The sequence below is a fragment of the Dermacentor andersoni genome, chromosome 2 (assembly GCF_023375885.2).
Source record: "Dermacentor andersoni chromosome 2, qqDerAnde1_hic_scaffold, whole genome shotgun sequence".
NCBI classification, from domain to species: Eukaryota; Metazoa; Arthropoda; class Arachnida; order Ixodida; family Ixodidae; genus Dermacentor; species Dermacentor andersoni.
Window position 1 is genome coordinate 153,567,499 of NC_092815.1, and position 20,966 is coordinate 153,588,464.

Genomic DNA, 20,966 nt, shown 5'->3' on the forward strand with positions numbered 1-20,966 from the left:
GTACATAATTCACAGAGAAGTCTACAGCAGGCCAGTCACTGAAGCGTCGTCTTCTTCAGCCCCAAGCTCGTCCTGCTGTTCCTCAATGGTGTGCAGAGTAGTTAGGCAATAACAAGGCTCAGCGTACGCACCGCTGCTGCTGCTTGACAGATGCGCTCGCAGAATTTTGTGAAAATTGTGGCTGCGGAGACAACAGCAAATAATATGTTTTCGCAGCAATTGTTGACGAGAAACATGATTCGCTTTGGCGTATTTGCGCCGCGTGTGAGCCACGTTCATCGAAGTGCTGGTGCTTTGTGCTATTGCGTAACCGGGTGGCTTTGATAAGGTCGGTCGGCTGTACTCCCCTTGGCTCCTCATGGCTCGCAAACAAGGATAATGAGGGTTATTGGCTTTCCATTTAGTGGTTGACTGCACAACTTTCAATTACGTGACTTTTCAATTAGTATAAAGTGGAGATACACTGAAAGAATTTATGAACAACAGACCCGAATTTGCGACAGATGTTCCGTCGACGGGGGCGATAATGGGCGCACAGTTCCCACTATTTTCGTTGTTTCCTGAACAGGCATGATGTTTTCCTGAACAGAACTGATGTTTCACAGAAGAAAACTAATCACGTTATGGACTTCCGCAGGGATGCCTGTTCAGTCGTAGAGGAATGTAGAGTTTGTTCAAGGAATATTTTCTTAAAATTCTTATACGTTATATTTTAATAATTTAGTTCTGAAAATTTTTAAATTCTTGCAGTAACTACAATTTCCTAATACCATCCAAATCCTGGAGAATCCCCCGAGGTGGTTATGCGCCATCGTAAAATGAAAACGAAACAAAACGAAACTGACAAGAACAAGAACAGCACTGACGCACTTGACACCGCCAGTTCTTGGTTCACTTGTCCTAGTCTTCAACTCGCTACGTTTACTGGCCGTATGCATCGCGAACGAGCCTATATAGCAAGGTGAAATGATTTGGAAATTGCTCAGGTAAACACATCGCCGTTATAGCTTTAGCGCAGGTGTACTTATTGTAAGAAAATTCAGAAGAACTGAAGTGTGATTTGCATTTGACCTGGTTTGTTCTTCATTTGATGATGAATAAGCACTATTGCAATTGAGCAGGCCGAAGATTACACAGCTCGTACCCAGGTGGGTGGCTTCTTCAGTCCAAGATGCCATGATCTCTCGCCACAAGTCTCGCTTTGTTCACCAGTCGGTACAGCTCTTAAGGGCTAGAGCGGGTCAACTGAACTTGCCACTGCTCCGCGGTTGGCTAGGAAATGGGGTGTACATGTGTTTTGTGCTTGCAATCCCATGCCATATGGTAGTGTGTTTTGGCCACTTCACAGTTCTTAGACTTGTAGTCGTAGTTCATTGGATATATAGCGTGAAATATAGCGCGAAAAATGTTTGCCTGCTGCTGCCTAATTGCGACTGCGTAGTCCCTGGATAGGTTAGGGCTTTGGGCATGGTAGATTTCCCTGCCTAGTATGTTGTGCGCTAAAATTTCCGTTTATGCGTTGAGGTGCCCTCGTCTTCATCTCCTAGAGCGCGGTCGTCTGGCAGCGTACCCCTGTAGCTCTGTTCTCAGGAAGCGGCGTCTGCTGCTAGATTGGCGGTTAGGGATTCTAGTCCCGGGGTCTAGACTATATATGTTGCAGGGGGAACTGATTCTGGCTAACGTGTCGAAGGCTGATGTTGATATTCGGCCTACTTTATAATTCCTGGCGGCGGGTTGCGAATGTTTTATAACCGTGATGTGTTTTTTACCCATAGTCCTTGCGGAATCGATTGGTGTCTCTTCTGCACAGTCTGGAACCTCCACGCGACTTTATCGCTGTTGTTGTTAAACTGATTGTAAACGCTAATCGCGTTATTGCTTAAAAAATAACATCACGTTGTCTTCCATTCTTTACGCCCTCTTAGTTACGCTGTTTATTCTGCAAATGTCAGTAAAATATCTAACTACATACTGCTGACTATTGCAGGGTCTTGTTGAAGTTCGTGGCGCCCAAGGCACGAGCCGCCGTGGAGGCACGAGAGGTGGCAAAGGTGAGTTTCATAACATGGTAGTAGCAGAAATATTTTGATTTCATGCCCATAAACTGCTCTAATTCACCAAATAATAAAATAGTGCAACGGGAAACGGCTCCTCATTGCCATAAGGTGATGATTGTGGTTATCGGTATGCAAGAATGGCTTCACATTTATCCAACAGCTGAATCACTTCAGTGTTATCCTCTTCAAACCCTGTGTCCCACGCTGTGGATAACAGCTTTCACCATTTTTAAGGTAAACTAGTAATGATAAGCTAGTAAGTAATCTGGTGCAAAAATTTAGACTCTAAGGTAAAGACGAAGCACCTGTCATGTGATGTGAAACGTGTTTTTATGGGCTGAGGTAAACAGAACCTGCTTTTTAGTGAAACTTTCGCAGTTTTCTCCGAAAGACGAAGCATCGATTGCGATAGCAACTTAGTAGACAGCTATACGAAGTAAGGATAGTTATTTTATTGGCTGTATAAACTTCGAAACATTTGCTTACTGACTAAATTACCAAGCATGCTGTCAGCGCGCAAACGCAGACAGCATAAGGCATTCATTAGACAGCATGAGACAGCATTCTAATTTTGATACAGATAGGTTCTTCGAGCGTGCGTTCTAAAGAGAGAGAGAGAGAGCAAGGACAGGAAAGGCAGGGAGGTCAACCAGACGAGCACCTGGTTTGCTACCCTACACTGGGAGTGGGTGAAAGGGAATAGAAAGAGGAAAAAAGGGGGAGAGTAAGCAATGAGTGTGTGTTGGAGGGACACTATACACAGGAAAACTATAAACGGTATCTTAAGCCGGTGCACTTCAAGTATTGTATTAGTGCACGAATCGCTTTTCGTGCCTGCGATGAGTGTGGCGACGGTCGGAGTATCGTTGACTCGGTGAACGGTCTTGAGTCCAGTCGGTGTAAAGCTGCCCGCAGAGAGAGGCGTTGTCTAAAGATATTGTGGTAAAACATCTAGATACCATGGTCACACCCCTAGCTTTATTTGGACGAGGTTGCACGCAGCGTCCATGCACAGAACAGCCGACTCAACACCACCTCGGCAGAAGCGGCGGTGGTTGCTTTCGTTATTTCATAGTTCATTTATTTATTTATTTATTGTTTATTTATTCATTGTACCCTCAAGGCTTTACGCCACTGCAGAGGGGAAGGGCATAGAAAGAACACTTACAAATTTGAGAAAGAGCACTTTAAATAAAACAAAATAAAAAAGCAGCAGAAAGAAGTGAATGAAAGACAATGACATGTTGACATAAGGTATATGGAATTACATGATGACACACAGGTCATTGCGCTATGCACGCATACTGCGACGCCATGTTTTGGCTCTGTCTTTCGGGTAATGTTTCGCTCTTGTCTTCCACGCAGTCTGCCGCGGTGCGCGTGGTCCACCAACTACGGCTGCTTTGCCACCAGCTGACGCAGCGCATGCTGCACGAAGGAAGACTACCTTCAGCGGAGCTGCTCTTCTTCCTCACCTATGAAGAGATCGGCATCCTTCTGCGCACAAGATCCCCGGAGCTGGTTCTCAAGTATGAAAGAAAGCTTACAAGGCTGTTCATTTTGTTTACTGCGAATGAGATCAGTGTTCGGTTGGCAGATCAATTTTCTCTTTATCCGGGTAGTTTTGTTTCTCCAATGCGACGCTGGCTTGAAAAGTAGATATTTCGCCAGTATGCACTATAGAATATTTCCTATAGACCTATTGCATAAAATATAGCCATCAGCAGCGTTCCTCTAGGTAGTAGAAAGAAACGGGTACGCCCATTTTCTAGCCAACCAATGATGGCTGTATTGGTGACGTATGATGTCAGTGATAAACGTTCAGGAGAGGCTCATCCCGCCTAAACGCGGTATGGTATACCTACTGTAGGTAATAATAATAATAATAATAATAATAATAATAATAATAATAATAATAATAATAATATAAATAATAATAATAATAATAATAATAATAATAATAATAATAATTCACCCGAGCGACATCCACTATGGTTTCTTTACACAGTATTGACCCACTATACGTATTATTACATTGTCTCCGGCAGGAACACACTTAAGTCGGCGAGAAACAGATAAGCTGCTTTGTTAAATATATGCTAACGCACGCGTCTTCAGGCGTGGAATCATTCGTTCCCTTCCTCTTTCTGCCCCCTCTTGACTATTACTACACCCCATTCCTTCACCCACGTTTTCTTAACCCCATCACCCATTCCATTTAATTCTTTTAAAACACTCTCGTCACATTTGTTCTCGCAGTATTTCGGACCAACTGTTCATTGATTGAATGATTGGATCGTCGGCAATAAGCTAATGCTTAATAAGTTATTTGGCACCTCATACATCTCACATGGGTCAGTCAAACATGCTGAGCCTTCTTACCGGGCTAATGGGTGGGGCCTTAAATATGTTGTTTTTCGCGCAGCGTGGACAAGCAGGTGGAAAAGGGGTCCCCTTAAGTCAGCAACAGTGAACTCGCCGGGAACACGGCGACTCACATGAACAGCCGAAATGAGAACGAGTTGAGACGAATAATGTAAGGGATCAAGGGCCGAAAATGTCAAGAGAAGCTCCCGCGCAGACGAGGGCCGCTCATGTGTGTTGCAGAGTCTCTCGCCTTTGGAGCGCTTCAGCGAGATGATGGTGGGGGATCTGCAATAAAGGAGAATCCATAAACCAAATTGTCGTGTCACTGCTGCTGTACGAGTGGCTGGAGCTTAGTCAAGCTGCGCAGATGCAGCTTTTTTCTCTGATCCCCTATTTGCGCAGTAACAATGTATTGCTTGCGGCGAAAATAAAACTTGATTGATTGATTGAAGAGATCATGGAGAGTATTCAAGGAGGAGGTAGAAACGTTTATTAAGAAATATAGGAGAATGCAAGCCGGCAGTATCCTCTTGCTTTCGATCCACGCCAGAGGGGCCCCGCTGGTCCGGCATCTCTAAGGACTTGGCTTTCGCTCAGACCGTGACACTAGCTGTTCTTGGTCACATGAGCCCGAGCTGGACAGCAGGGCACCCCACTATTCTGGGGTAGTATTTCGGATGGGGGTGTGGCGGTCGTATTTCGACATGCCGAGGTGGAGTGACAAATTGATGGTTACTCGCCGCAGTGTGGGTATTTGTAAAGGTAAAGGTTGAGGTGAATATTGTCATTGATGCGTGTGTGCGCCTGCCTTGTTAGGGCGTGCTGCTAAAGATGGCGAAACGCGTCTTGCGTATCAAATAGCCGCACCGACGTCGGCCGCTGCTCTTTCATTCTGTGTCCGGTAGCCTTCTCTTTTACAGCGTAAGCTGTTACGGGTTCATTCCAATAGCCGTTTCGGTTGGCGATGTTGCCCGCCGCTGCCGATGGTGTAAGTCGCTGCTATCGCCAGGCTTCTACCTGCTATGGAGGATTGGCCAAAACATGGTTGGATTGTTCGAGGAAGAAAAAGAAAAGATTAAAGAAAAATATGAAAAGTGCGACAATGGTAAACATTTACGACATACCAGACTAAATCAAGCAGGCTGGGTGAGTGCTTGTAACCGCCCCCTTTCAAAAGAGATGTCAGTAAATAAAAAAAAAATCATCATCACCGTAAGCCTCGCATTGTGCCAGTTGTCACGCAATGCGAGAGGTGCGCCGTTGGTCATGCAATGTGACGTATTTGCGCAGTTTGCATTGCAATTGCATATTATTACACAAGGTGGCACGCCATGTAGCAGTTACATAGGTAGTGGCGCAAGGTAGCTTGTGTTTCCTATCATGCATGTGGCTCTTACCCACCATGGGGGGTTGGCCAAGAAATGGATGCAGTGTCTTGAGGAAGAAAAAGAAGTTTAAGAATTTGTATACAAGAATGCTAGGCTGAAAAACATATATACGATACCTGATTAAATCAAGCAGGCTACGTGACTGTTTGTCAGAGCCCCGTTTCAAAGGCGCTGCTAGTAAATCATCATCATCAGCATCGAATCGCGGCACATGTCATGCGATGTGACATGGACGCCGCGTAGCGTCGATACGTGCAAACTTTGCATTGCAGCGGCGTTGTACTTCACCAGTTGTTCCGACCAGTTGCATGTAGCAGTTGCATGCTGCATGTAGGTGGACCTGGTTAACTCAAGAAGGCTAGATGACTATTTGTCACCACCCGGTACCAAAGGAGACGCAAAAAAAAAAGCATCATCAACTGCATGGTATCGTGCCAAGGCTCAAGGGTTGTGACATCCGCGCCGCGTAGTCTCGATACATGTGTTTGCTCCTCGGGTACACTTGGTTTTCTTGGCTAACACCATCACTCTCCAGGGGTAAGATCTAATCATGGATGGGGCAAATGAAGATTTCTTTATTGGCGACATTTTGTGCCAAATACACATGATTATAGTTGCAAAAAATGAAACAAAATCTGCATTTATTAGACTAACACCAATTGCCATCAAACTCTTATGTCAGATATCTTGGGGCTCATCAAAGGTCAGAACGTACACATTGCTCAACTACGCCTTCTCTCATTCCAGCTGTAGTTCGAGCTCAATGTACTGCAGAACCAAATTATTTAAAGCCTTCTGGATTAAGGTGTTAGCCATGGGGCCGCCGAGCACCCTGAATCATGTAAAAATTTTAGAGGGACTGGAAATTCCTAGAACACAATTCCTGAACTCATCCTAGAACCATTCGTTGGCTGGGCAATGGCTGATGCCAAGTGACGCAATTACGGGCGCCTAGATACGGCCTCTCCAGCCCTCAGAATATTGGATGACAGCAAATTAGACACCGCGTTTCGTACATTACACCAGAAGTTATTGCCTGCCATAGGCAGTCATCGTCATTTGTCTGTGGCCAATTATTTTTAATATTATTATAGGGCATCAGTAGCGAATTTATAGGGTATCAGTAGCGAATAATAACGCAAAGGTGAAGCCGCGATAGTGGCAAACGATTAGAATCATAATTACAATTGAGAGAGTTGCGTAGAAAGATGGCTCTCGCTATTTGGGATTTCCTTCTTTCAAAAGAAATCGGAGACGTGAGTTTGCGTGTGACACCTGGTTCGGTGTATAGTTGTGGTCAACCTTTAGAACAATTATGTTGCCGAATCGTGAAAGCAAATTGTGCTGTATGCGAGTAAAAAATTTTCGGTAATTGCCGAAGGTTTTTTATGCAGAATGCCCGATCGCGTTCATGTAAATTTGTTAGCTACACCTCATTTTGCAACTATTTCGTCACATTTAACTAATAATTACCAGTGGACTCTGCATAAACGGCATCTTTTGATTCTCTGAACCAAGTCTATGACCGAGGAGGGAGTAATGCCGGATACGCAGATACAGATACTAATTCCCGATTGCGTGTTAAAGCATATCAGGAGTAGGCTTTGACGTGCAGCGCACCACTGTGCTAGCTCGCATATCCTCGGTAGTTTCAAAATGGGGGAAGTATTCGCGAAAGATCACCAAGACTTATTTTATTCTCGCTAACAGATCAGAAGGAAACAAACTCCGATTACAGACATAATTCACAACTGTTGCCAGAATACCTAACAAAAGATTTTCGGCTGCTTAAACTTAGCAGTGTTTACGATGCATTTTTGTGACAGATGCGAGTTTTCGCTTCGCGGCATAATTCCAATCAGCTATAACGCCGGTGTAGATAAGTTATTCGGCCAGGGGACACAAAGGGAGATGATAATTATCGCTGTCAGCAGCCCAATAAACTAACTAAAACGGAATAATTAACTTTTGTTGAGTGCAGTAAGTGGGTAAGTTTGTATTAAAAAGTTAAGAGGCAGCTGTGTTTCTCACGACTGCCTCTAATTTTAAATTATCATTTTTGCCATTGCCTCCGCCCCGTAGTCAGACTAAACACCGCACGCAACAGCCGCGTACCATCAGGGAAGAGCTTTGCGCCGATCCGAACGCTCTTCCATGCGTAATCATGCGAACGACAATAATAATTTGGAATCGGATATCTCGGAGCATATACACGCTAGATGAATTCTCCCAACTTTTACTGTGTAGAAACACGGCTGTCTCTAGCATTTCTTTCTATACAAACACACCAACCTACTGCAGTCAACAAAAAGTTACTTATTCAACTTTAGTTATTTGGGCTCCTGAGAGCGATAATTATCATCTCACTTTGGGTCCCTCTGGCTACAAAACTTATTTGCACAGGTGGACTCTTCGCGTGCCTCCCAGCGCCCAACATTAAGAAAACCATCAAGCCTAATTTTGAACACACTATAATGTAATTGTAGGGCTAATAAAGGTCGCTCCATTGGAACGGCGTCATGACTTACAGTACGCAGAGTCAATGCAAGTGAAACAGGGTGTGCAGCAGTGTGTTCCAGGGGCCATAGCCAGATTTTCATAGATGCTCTGGTCGTTTTACAACCATCAGTCGTTGCCTGCAACTGTCACTTAGGGCGTTTAAGTGTTCTTCGTGATTTTCTCATTTGACCTTAGCTTCCACTTTTCTAGGGCTCAGCGACGCCAGAAAATTTACGCGGTAGCCGACAAGGACTTGTACCCGTCCATCTTTGTCGGCATCCCCAAGCCGGTAAGATCTATATTCGAATGTTGTCGCGAAAGACTGACAGTAAAGTCTGTTTTTGATGCACTCTGTTTTGTGCGACGTGCACAAAGTTTAGGATAAAAGCGATGGGCACCTCAGATTCAATTTCAAACAATTGATGAATGCTGCGGAGTGATACAATGAAATAACGATTATTTCCTGTAGTGTCATAATAATAGCAGCGTGAAAACATGTGTAATGACAGCAGGAAGGAGAGAGAAAGATGATCAAACCAACGGTGTATGGTCTCTGACCACAGCCTTTTCGCAGAAAGGACAAAAAGCAAACGACTGATTTAAGTTATTTACTTTTCACAGGAAGCCTTAAAGCAGATTGGTTGGCTGACTCCAGGCACATTGCGTTGTACTTTCCTGTCTCGCATTGATTTAGGTATCTTCACTAAAATAAAAGAAGAGAGCAGACTTGTGCGCCATTGCAGAATCACAACCCAATTTCCAGCGAAGTTCTTTCTTTAGAGCAGTTTTATCAGGAATTTCAGCAACCTGTAGGTCAACCACATATTTTAGGACGTTTCCCTCATAGGATGCTATTGAGCACTTGCTTAAGTTAGGCATATTAAGAAAGGTCACATTTTACCCAGGCTCGTATATCACATGAAAACAAGACGAAAAGGAGGGTTACAATAATTTACAAAGCTCACAATTAGGCGAGAAAAGTTCAGCTTTCCTCACACGTTGCCCCTAAATTAGCCCTCTTTTCAATGAATTTGACTTGGGATAGCACGCACTTCTTTCTGGACGCTGGAAATCATTGCCTACATAAAGGCCGTTTAACGTTTTGTTGTGCATGGCTAAGTTAAAAAAGTTGTTCATTAACTTGCGGCGTTGCATCCTTGTCCTCTTGATATCCACAGGATACCGATCGTTGCCTTAAGTTTTTAGTTTTCTGGCACATCTATTTTTTTTAGCACAAAGTGCGAGCTTACTGACCGCTTCACAAACCGCACCTTAAAATCTCTGAAACGCTTGCACGAGCAATTTTCTAGCGAGCCCGCAATTATCTTGCACAATCTAACCTTTTTAGTAAACGTCAACCATAACATGGTACATATTTTCTGCAAATATAGAACTGCTTCGAACGATTGTTTTTGCAGGTCAGCGGGGAAAGCATGCTGTGTGTCCCTTCTTCGTTCAACGTCCTGTCTTTGTGCGCGCAAGCGTTTAATAAGAACCATGTACAACCGTGTAACGCTTTTACACTTTGAAAGCGCTTTAAACATCACTTCTAGACTGACAGAGTGGGAGCGTTTAGTAAGTTTCATTGAGTCGCTGCTTAATGCGGACACTTTAAAAGTTGCCCACTCGCAACCTGTAAAGTGATGTCATATTTTCTTGAAATATGAACTAGTTGGGAAACATAGTGTTTTTTATGAAACCTTCATGGCACGCATATAAAGTTTATGAGCGCTTCCAGTCGCATTAATGGCTTCCCCATTAAAGGAAAAAAAAAGCGTTACCATACGATGGTTGGACAGAGTATTGACCGCCCCCCATCACCCTATCCCGATGTTCTAACCATGCGGCCACGATCGCTCTTTTTTTTGTATCTGTTGCCTCTTAAGCAGCGCATAATTTGACAAAACAAGCCAGCGCACAGGGAGAATGAGCCTTTACATGAATAACTTGAAGTTCACCAAATCGTCCTCAAGAGCTGTTCCAAATTCGGTTCTCCAGCTTGTCTCTAAATACTTCTCTCGCGTAATGGTTATATCGGTGAAATTTTGCCAAGTCGAACTTACACGTATATTCGAATTTCGTTCACTCATTCTCGCTTTCAACCGACTGCGCAGACTTAGGAGCATTTATCATTTCGCATGGTACACACATCTCCTTCGTTTTCAAAGGATAGGAACCGGATACCATGGGGTGTAATTGGTATAGCTCCTTTCCAAACGTATTCTAAAAGGCCCCGATCACAGGGCGCACCATTCTCGTGTCAATAGAGCTATGTGAAACGACAGACGCACGTGTCATGTCACATTGCACGAGCAAGAGCACATGCGCGCGCGTTAGTTTCCATTCGGCAGCATGCCTTCTGCAATAAAATTGAATATTGCCTCCCTCTATGGCAGCAAGCTTCCAAAATAATCGCCATGCTGCACAAGCATGTTAATACAGAATTGATACCTGTGTGGATGCGACAAAGATACTGTTGATCGGTTACTTGCGAAAACCCCAATGGTGGCCGGTGCTTTTCACGCGTTTGATGCTGCATGTGCTATATTTGAAAGAAAAGTGAATTACAATTTGCACCAGATGCATTCTTAAACATCGTAAATGCGTATACAATGCAATTATTAATCAGAACGCTCTAGCTCGATAAAAGCTTTCTTTGTTTAGAATTTGTTTTGCTCGTTTTTCAGATTGAGCGCATTAAAAGACATATTGAAGGGGACTTTGAAATAAAAGGTAAGTAAAATTTACATCATTCTAGCACGGCCGGGAAATGCACTAGGAAAATTGCTAACTCAGCCAGCTGCGCGGTGCTTTGTGTGTATCGTTCGTTCTGCTCGTTTACCGTCGGGTTTGGGCAGTTGATAAAAGTGAACCAATGACATATTCACAACAATAACGAATATGAGTGCGTGCGTTTATTTGAAAAGCCTGAGCTTATATGTTTTGTACTCTAACATTAACCTAAAGTTGAGAACATTACAGAGAGAATTCAGCATGCCTAGTGTTCGTGGTCTAAACGAGGCACATGAATATCCTGAATGAATTTCGCGTCTTGTGCAGCTCTTGTTCATTACATCGGTTCGGCAGTACTAATGACTTTAGAATAAAAACAGAATCAACCAGTCCCTTTGAACACACTACTAATGAATATTGTGGCTGCAATGCTTTAAGGGTTCGGGAAGTTGAAATTCTTATTCTCCGAGCGTGATGTCATTACAAAGCCCACGTACGGTATTTTTCGCCAAAGACCTTTAAAATTGTGCACATCTGAAGAAGCCGCTTCGTAATATTTAAACATGAATATTATTAAGCGTTCGCTGAAGAATGACATTAAAGACTCTTCTGATTGTTACGGAAAATAAAAACGATTTTTCCCTTCATTTAGCATGTTATCGGGAAAACTACACCCTTAAAAATTTTTGAAGGAAGCTTTTCACCAATCTGTGCTCATACACAGTGGTTACGATATGACATTAAGCCTCCACTATGGAGCACATTAGAATGCATAATGGACTGTCTTTCTGGTTGTACGTTCGAACTACGTGGAAAAATGCTTTGAATTATAAGTGACTATGTGATGTTCCAGCACGAGCAGTAAAGCCATTTTTACTTCACTTGCGCGCATTCTTTTTCTCATTCAGGCAGCCCAATGTCTCAGGGCGTTGTTGAAGGCAAAGTTCGCGTGGCGCCGACGTTTGGCGAAGCCCATCTCATACAGGTAATACGACAATGTCAAGTTATACGGTTAAGATTACCGCGACGCTAACGATAAGTGGGGTACTCGGTGTAAGGGCAATACGAAACAGAGTACCGGTCCCTTTGAAGCCCTCTTTAAATTTGCACCTCGTCTTTCTGTCCAGCGCTACACGTGCGAGTTCGTGCCTCTTTTGCACCATCAGATGCACTTGATTTGCTAAACACTTGATGTGAATGATCAGTGATATAAGTATTAAAAAAAACTACTAATACCACTTCTTAGTTTGCTTCCTGGGCTTCAAAAACATACTGTAAGGACGGTGATTGTGACACTTATGTGACCTTACCTTTTTTTCCGCACAGAAAGGCGAGATACTGGTAACGACTGCCACCGACACTGGCTGGACGCCGTACTTCCCCCTGTTGGCCGGAGTCGTGACAGAGATTGGAGGCCCACTGTCTCACGGTGCGTACCGAACCTTCAAGAGCCGTAGGTGCTGGAAATTCATATCAGTGCTGAAGCACGCAGCCGCGACATGGTCTTTAGAAGGTGACGAGAACCTTTCCAGCCCTTATGACTTATTCGTGTTTCGGAGAAAGACAGCTGAACCAAAGTGCCACTAGGTGGTAATGTTGCATAGTATTATCATGCAAAATTGCTCACAAGTATTCATGAGGGAAACGTCAAGCCAATCTATATATAAGTGTATTCAATCGCACCGCCTAGAATTCAATCTCGCAAATAATCATATGGCGTTGCTGTTCACGGCCCACATTTATTGCAATAATAAATAAACGGATGCTTGAAGCGTAATATTGTTGTCGCCATTGTGTCACCGGTGTGACAGCGCATGCGCGGGCCATGTAGCGAGAGTTGGAGGTGACGTAACCACCTGCCGTTGTGACGGCGAGCCGAGAAAAGCTGGCGCCTTGACGGGCGCAATGTTTTTTCGTGCGCTCATAGTCGGTGGTCACGTGCGGTCATGCATTTCGGAGGTGCGGCACAGTGCAGTCGTAAATGGCAGCGACCGCATGGAGCGTTCACGTTGGGACGAGCGCATGGTTTCCGAAAGCTCCCAGAAGCTGCCAGCGCTTCTCACGTGAGTTTTACGAAAGCAAGGACTCGCGATCATCGACTGAAGTTTGCAGACACACGTGTTCAGCCCCGTGATATTACGAATGTTTACTTAGCCAATGTTGACTGAAATGTATACTGCCCATTAAAATGCCAACATTACTTCGTGCACTAGGTTATTACCTTTTCATTTCTGCAAATGTTTGGATCTCCGGGTGAAACTAAGTGGTTTTGTTAACTGTTTGGCACAAGGTACCGAAGGGTGCTTCTCGTATTTTTCGCAGGTGCCGTCGTTGCTAGGGAATACGGTCTTCCATGCGTGGTCGGTATTGAAGGCATCACGACGATGCTTACTTCTGGTACGTACCCTCACTTGGCTAGAAAAGTCCATTTACGTTTGTAGCGTACCGAGAATTTGACTGATCTCTATGTTTTAAATAACATTCGGCAGCGAGAGTCAGGGTAAATTCACCCACTACATTTTTGTTATTAAACGTAGACCAAATATTACTGCTTCGGAGTGAAAGCCAGTTCACGTTCGGTGCATGTACATTTATAACGTCCCGAAACTGGCGCCAGTTGTTCGATACCTGTCTACAAACGTTCGGAGAAATGCGGTATACTTTGACTAATTTATAAGGGCTTGGTTAAAAAAGTGCACTAGAAATCTCTGCCAGTTTACTTCCTCACTCTTCACAATTGACTAACAAGCGAAAGCTGGCTGTTAGTACAATACGCAATAAAAGATACCTGCACCTCTGGACTAAGGAAGCACTTCGAAGTGCAGTCTTTAGCAGCCTCGAGAAGTTTGCATATAGTTCAGTTATGTTCGCTGAGTTATATGTGAAGACCGATGAAACTCTCAGAAGCCTCCTTCGGCGCCAGCACCTGCTAGCATTCCTTATTGTAACTTTAGTTACTTATTACACGCTCTAGAACTGCACGTCACATTGTTTAACGCTGTCACCGTCATATACGCAACATCCACATGTTTTCTCATTTTTACTGCAATGCGTGTCTCTGTAACAATAGTTTGACGATCGCCCCATATAAGACCGCGGGGGCGAACCTGGAGGAAGTACGGGAATCTGCTTGTATGTGGCCTTTACACCTCACGTTGTAAAATTGTTAGGCCAGATTGGAAGGATTTTTCGACGGCATGCGCGCAGCTAACTGTAGCCACAAAGCATGCGTGTTTATGCGGCACTTTACGGTTCACACAACAGCCTACAAAAAAAAAAACATTACAAATAACTGCTTAGCAAATATTTTATTTATAAATGCAGCGCTGACTTGTTAGCTGCCTAAGAGGAAGTGGTGCTTGAGGAGTTTTCGGGCTGCACCCACTGCGCCTGTCAGTCACGTGACGTAACAAAACCCCGAAAACTCACCGTGTGAAAGGGACGCGTATATATTAAAAATGCTATTAGTATGCCAAAAAAAAAGAAACAGCGTTTTTTTCAAAATGGCCGGAAATTGCCCCGTTCCGAAATGAATAGATGATGGCTGCCCGCCAACAGCTCTTGCGATGGCTGTTCGAAGCTGCCGGGGGGATTTGGTTTATTTGTGTGTAGTAAAGCTTTTTGCGGGGCAGATAACGTTTTCGAGTCTTTTTGGCGCGTGCACGACATCAGTCTGCCAACTTTAGTTTCGCGATGGAACCTTTTCGGTGGCATTTTTGGACTCTCGTTGCACTGCGCCACGATTTTGTAGCACACGCCGAAACGTAAGCAAGGGGAAGCAGGTCAATTACTGACACCGGCGCTGTCTTCCGCTACCGCTTATCTGCTTTCACTCTGCTGGCTCGGCCCCATTGAAACCTTCTCAATTTCTGCGTGCAACTCACCTCTGAGCAGCCAATTCTATAACAGAAATATTCAAGATGGGCAGTGCTGTTTGGTTTGAAAACAAACAAAAGTGACCTCGTTTCATCAAGCAGAGGGTTTTATTGGCCTCTTCAAACAGTTCTGCGGGCCACCACCTGATGATTGCGTCGGCGGTCGCGTAAACTTGACGTCAGCAGATAAGAATACAAACGGATTGGAACAGTTTTACATTATACCGCCCCTATATTTGTTGAAAGCAAACCAGATAATGAAATTATACCAGGGGCACGAAGTATTTGAGGACATGGCTTCGAATCGCCACAGACAAACATTCTCACTCCTATGTCTAGGGGCTTAACTAATCTTAACTTTTACCAGCTCTTCTATCACCTATCACTTATGTAGAACACATTTAAGAGTGTTCGCTTCCAGTCGTATGCCAGTGACGCTGTTGCAGTATATCCGTACGCTGTCGCAGTCACCTTACATGCATACCACAGTGACCTGAAGCGACCTACATGAATGCCACCAACCTTTTTTTTTCTTTATTGAGGTAAGGTAAATGTTTTTGAGTGATTGGTCTTAGTGAGACTAGAATAACTGGTGAGGCTTATACACAGCTGACAAATGGCCACTTCCTCTGCTATGGAGGACTTCCAGATAAGAACCAGCATGGAGCAGGATTCCTAATCCATAAGGACAACGCGGGCAACATTGACGAATTCTACATCATTAAAGAGAGGGTAGAGTAGTTGTTGTAAAACTTAATAAGAGGTATAGAGTGAGGTTAGTACAAGCCTACGCTCTAAACTCGAGTCATGATGATGATGAAATACATCAGTTTTATGAAGATGTTGAATTAGCGATGAGAAAACTGCAAACTCAGCATACTGTAGTAATAGGCGACTTCAATGAAATAGGGAAGGAAAAGCAGGTTGGTGAACAAGCAACTGGCAACTACGGCGTCGATTCTAGGAACATTCGGTGAGAGAAGTTGGTAAAATTTGAGGAAAGGAAGGAGCTGCGATTATTCAACACCTTCACGAAGCGTACGAACAAAAAGTGAACCTGCAGAAGCCCAAATGGTGAAGCAAGGAATGAAATGATTGCATACTTTCTGCCAATCCCAGCTTAGTGCAGGATGTAGAAGTGATAGATAGGGCAAAGTCCAGTGATCATAGGTTAGTGAGGTCCAGAATTCACGCCACTTTGAAGAAAGAAACAGTAAAATTGCCCAAGAGACAGGCCAACGTAGACGCAGTGAGGGTAAAAAAGATCAATTCAAGCTAGTACTTGCAAACCAATATACACTCATGGAACAGAGAGGTGAAGATGACATAGAGGTAATAAATGAAACCGTAACTATCCTGGCTTCAGAAGCAGCAAGTGAAGTGGAAGATAATGCAGCAAGGCAACCAGTAGGGAAGCTCTCCCAAGTAACAAAGGACCTAATAAAGAAAAGACGTTGAATTGAAGTGTCCAACTCAAGACATCATATAGTAAAGAACGTTGTTGGGCTAGTTGGTGCACTGCGTTAAGAAAAAGCCAGCCCCCCCCCCCCCCCCAAAAAAAAAAAGAATACGCACGCAGGAAACATACAAGAAGACAGGAAAGAAGACAGAAATATAATTCGCGGAACAGTCGAAACTAATCAACAAAGAGAAAATAAGGGATATTCGAAATTATAACGTGAGAAAGACTCAGGAAGCAGTAAATAACGGATGCAGCATGAAATCAGTGGGAAGGAAACTTGGCATTGGACAAATCCAGATGTGTGAACTGAAAGATAAGCAGGGTAATGCCGTCAGCAATCTCGAAGATATAGCAAAAGCAGTGGAAGAATTCTATACTGATCTGTGCAGTACCCAGAGCAGCCACGATACCTCTATTAGAAGTTGTAATGAAGAGGCTACAGAAGCTCCTTCTATAACTAGCGATGAAGTTAGAAGGGCCTTGCAAGATATCAAACGGAGAAAATTGAAAGGAGAAGATGGAATAACAGTCAATTTAATCAAAGATAAAGTAGACATACTGCTTGAAAAACTAATCCACAAAAAGGGAGATGTTAAAGAATGGAAAAATTTAGGCCATTAGCTAACTTCAAGTATCATATTCAGCAAGATTATCATGAATAAAATAAGGACAACACTGGAATTCAGTCATCCAAGGGAACAGGCTGGCTTCAGGAAAGGCTGCTCTACAATGAATCACATCCATGTAATCAATCAGGCAATTGAGAAATTCGCAGAGTACAACTAGCCTCCCTATACGGCTTTCCTAGATTACCAAAATGCATTTGATTCAGTAGAGATACCAGCAGTCATAGAGGCTTTACGTAATCCAGGTGTAGAGGAGACTTATGTAAATATCTTGAAAAATATCTACAGAGATTCTACACCTACCTTAATTCTCCACAAGAAAAGCTAAAAGTATACCTATAAAGAAAGGGGTCAGACAAGGAGACACAGTTTCTGCAGTGATATTCACTGCGTGCTTGTAAGAAGTATTCAAGCTATTAAGGTGACAGGCTTAGGAGTGAGGATTAACGGCGAATATCTAAGCCACCTTTGGTTTGCCGATGACATTGTCCTGTACAGGAACGCTGGGGACGACTTACAACAAATGATTGACGGCCTTAACAGAGAAAATGTAGGAGTGGGGTTGAAGATTAATATGCAGGGTACAAAGATAATGATAAATAGCCGGGCAAGGAAACAAGAGTTCAGAATCGACAGTCAGCCTCTACAATCTGTGAAGGAGTACGTTTACTTAGATCGATTACTCACAGGGGACCCTGATCACGAGAGGAAAATTTACAGAAGAATAAAAATAGATTTGAGCACATACGGCAGACATTATCATATACTCAGCGGAAGCTTACCATTATCGTTAAAAAGAAAGACGTACGATCAGTGCATTCTATTGGTAATAACATATGGGGCAGAAACTTAAAAGGTTACAGAGAAGCTGGAAATCAGGTTAAGGACCACGCAATGAGCGATGGAACGAAGAATGATATGCATGAAGTTAAGAGATAGCAAGATAGAGGTGTGGATCAGAAAGCAAACAGGGATAGCCGATATTCTAATTGACATTACGAGGAAAAATGAAGCTTTGGCAGGTCATGCAATGCGTAGGCTAGATAACCGGCGGACCATTGGGGTTACAGAATCGGTGCCAAGAGAAATGAAGCGCAGTCGAGGACGGCAGAAGACTAGGTGGGGTGATGAAATTAAGAGCTTCACAGGTGCTAGTTGGAATCGGTTTGCCCGCAACAAAGGTAATTGGTGATCGCAGGCCGAGGCCTTCGTCCTGCAGTGGGCACAAAATTAGGTGGTGGTGACGATGACGATGATAATAATGACGATGAAATGTTTATGGTCACTTATCTTCTGAGACCAAATTAAACATGCACTGCGACTGGACAAATGGCATTGAGTTAGTTGAGTCCTTGCAGCAGCTCAGGCGAATGAGAGAGAAACCTTAAAGGCCTATTATGACCATTTCTAAGCAGGTTGAACTGGCAGAGTCAACAGTCAAGCTTTCTCTGCATGAGCTCATTCCGCATCACTCCAAAGAAATAGAGTTGCTTGCTGCCACATGGTTTGCGCGACACATGGGTGGCAGGCTGCGATCATCTACGGCCACATCCACCTCAATGTGGCCGTCACTAGTTCTAAGCATAAATATGCTACGATGCTGTGTATCACCAGCCTCACTGAGAGGGAGACTAACAAGCAACCATACAATATTATAAATGCTCGCTAAAGGATGTTATTGTCAAAGCACTGCCAAAAATTTACACGCGCTATGTGATCCAAGCATGCAGTCGTTATTGAAGTCGAATTTAGTCAATAGTTGAGGCCGAACATGGCTATATTCACTGTGGAACAAGATATAATCTAAAAAGAATTGAAGGAGCCTTTTTGTTCTTCACTAAAATACTATTGGCGTTCATGAATTCATATATCCTCGTGTGCCGCGTGCACCCCGTGGATAAAATTACCGCAAAGTTCATCTTCTACGAAGGCGTATAAACCCCCTAAGGGGGGGGGGGGGGGTATCGCTATAATTTCTTTTTTTTTCTCTTCGCAGGCGACTACATTGAGCTGGATGGAAACACCGGCCTCGTCAGAAAGATTCCCGTTCCGGAGGCTCAAGATGATGCACAATACTCTTGACTCAAAACAAATATTTTAGCCGTCCATTAGAAAGATAACAGCTAATAAAATAGAAATATTTGCTTTGTATTTGCAAGTAAGTATCGTTCATTCACACAGGTGCGCGTTTGTGCCTAAAATAGGGTACCAAGACCCCTCGGAGCCATAGCTGATCAAGTGTTTCCTTATGAGTGGCATAATGTGATAATTTTTGGTAATACTTTGTCGGTATGCATAAGGAGGGGAGGTAATTGAGCCACAAACTTGAGAAATGCGTGTGATTCAGTGTCTTGTCCAGTATTAGCACCAAGGATGTCATTGGGTTTCTAAATAGTTCGCAACACTCTGCTGAGAGGATAAGTTTCTGCGATGGCAGCAATCGCATGGCCAACGACCACCGCTAATTATATACAAATCGCGGCTGGGTCTGGCAGGTTCACAACTGCAATGCATAGGGAGTGTATGCGCTTATTGGGGAGTATTTGCACCAAATTCATCGAATAGAATTCACTGAGGAGACTAAGCAGCAAATATTGCATGATTGTTGTCTGTGATTTGAGTAGCGAACAACAGGGACAAACGACAAAATGGAGGTTATCTGCACAACGATGCACCGCATGGCCATAATCTCTTCGGCTTGTGGGAGCATGATCATTTGACAAATGAATCTGACCGGATGAAGGAGAGCAGAGGGAGACAACGCTCACTTAGGCGTGAATGCCGTGCTTCTCTCAGTAATTGTCACTCTCGTGGGGTTGTTTCTGTGCTAAGTAGTAAAGGTGGGTGAATATTGAAACTTTTTATGAATTGATTACCACTCACTAGCTATACGTATTCGTAGTCGACAATAAACTATCCGGTACTTTCGAATATTTGAAGCTAGTCAAACATTTCTCAACAATGAAATATTAAACAGCGATTAGTGTTTTCCTTGTGCTAAACAAGGTTTCACAAATTAGGCGAAGCGAGGCAAGGAGGAAAGTTTTCGAACGAATGCTAAAAGGAAATGGATAATGCGAGCTTTGTCTTCGGTTTCGTCATTTAGTGTTTTTGGCAGGCTAGTCTTGTATCAGCTTCAGCTTTTGTACTACAATAAGTGATGTTATTTTCTCGAAAAGGGTCCCTTTTAAATGCGCATATGGTACTACAAGTCCCTCAGCAGATTTTCATTTTTGTTTAACGATCTGATTTTTTTGCAACCATTTATAAAGCGTTTTTGGAAAGCTAGTCATACAGCAGCCATTTTTTTCACGATAAGCATGCTTGAAAGTATGTCGCAAAGTTGTGCAGTGTTTTGAATGAGAATCATTGATCTAGTATTTAAAATTGATCCTTTATCCTTGGTAGTTAAATAGCGGTCTTCTTTACCCTAGTCAAAAGACGCATTGTAGCTAACCATACCGAAATGAATACTCCTGCTCTAATTATGTGCACCCTCAGTTCACCATTCGATATTCAGTTCTTATTATTCGTAACCGATTTGCATTCAAAAATGTTGATACTCACCCACCTCTACTCAGTAGCCAGGAATTACTTCACAGCGAATGCGACCTGTAGTAGTAACTAGAACCGTTGTGAGGAGATGTGGGTGACGAAAAAAAGACGAAGCAGCTGAACGCGAGCTGCAATACACTGATAACGAAAAAGCGAAGAGATGATGCACATTTTAAAGGCAGAGGGTAGTACTTACATGCATAATAGGTTAGAGTAATAAAAGGCATAGTAAGTCATGCAAAGGGACGCGCAATAAAGACGACTAACAAAGTGATGTGACAGTTTGGAAAATGACGGAGTGGCGTCTGTAGTTTGTAGAATGGGATGCCGATGATGTGCTACCATGTTGCCTTAGCGACCACCACTACACATTATGGGGTTGATTGATTCCTCATGATGGCGGC

General features: G+C 43.5%; 1 protein-coding gene across 1 annotated transcript in view; it reads left to right on the plus strand.

Moving 5' to 3' along the window:
• LOC126540571 (rifampicin phosphotransferase-like) overlaps positions 1-19,158 on the plus strand; it is a 67,050-nt gene extending 47,892 nt beyond the window's left edge. Inside the window, exons 23-30 of the mRNA XM_050187410.2 lie at positions 1,988-2,051; positions 3,423-3,586; positions 8,522-8,600; positions 10,999-11,044; positions 11,953-12,029; positions 12,371-12,473; positions 13,367-13,441; positions 19,004-19,158. Coding sequence (XP_050043367.2) covers positions 1,988-2,051; positions 3,423-3,586; positions 8,522-8,600; positions 10,999-11,044; positions 11,953-12,029; positions 12,371-12,473; positions 13,367-13,441; positions 19,004-19,089 — 694 coding nt within the window. The 3' untranslated portion in view covers positions 19,090-19,158. The remainder of the gene's footprint in view (positions 1-1,987; positions 2,052-3,422; positions 3,587-8,521; positions 8,601-10,998; positions 11,045-11,952; positions 12,030-12,370; positions 12,474-13,366; positions 13,442-19,003) is intronic.
• Positions 19,159-20,966: the final 1,808 nt, after the last annotated feature.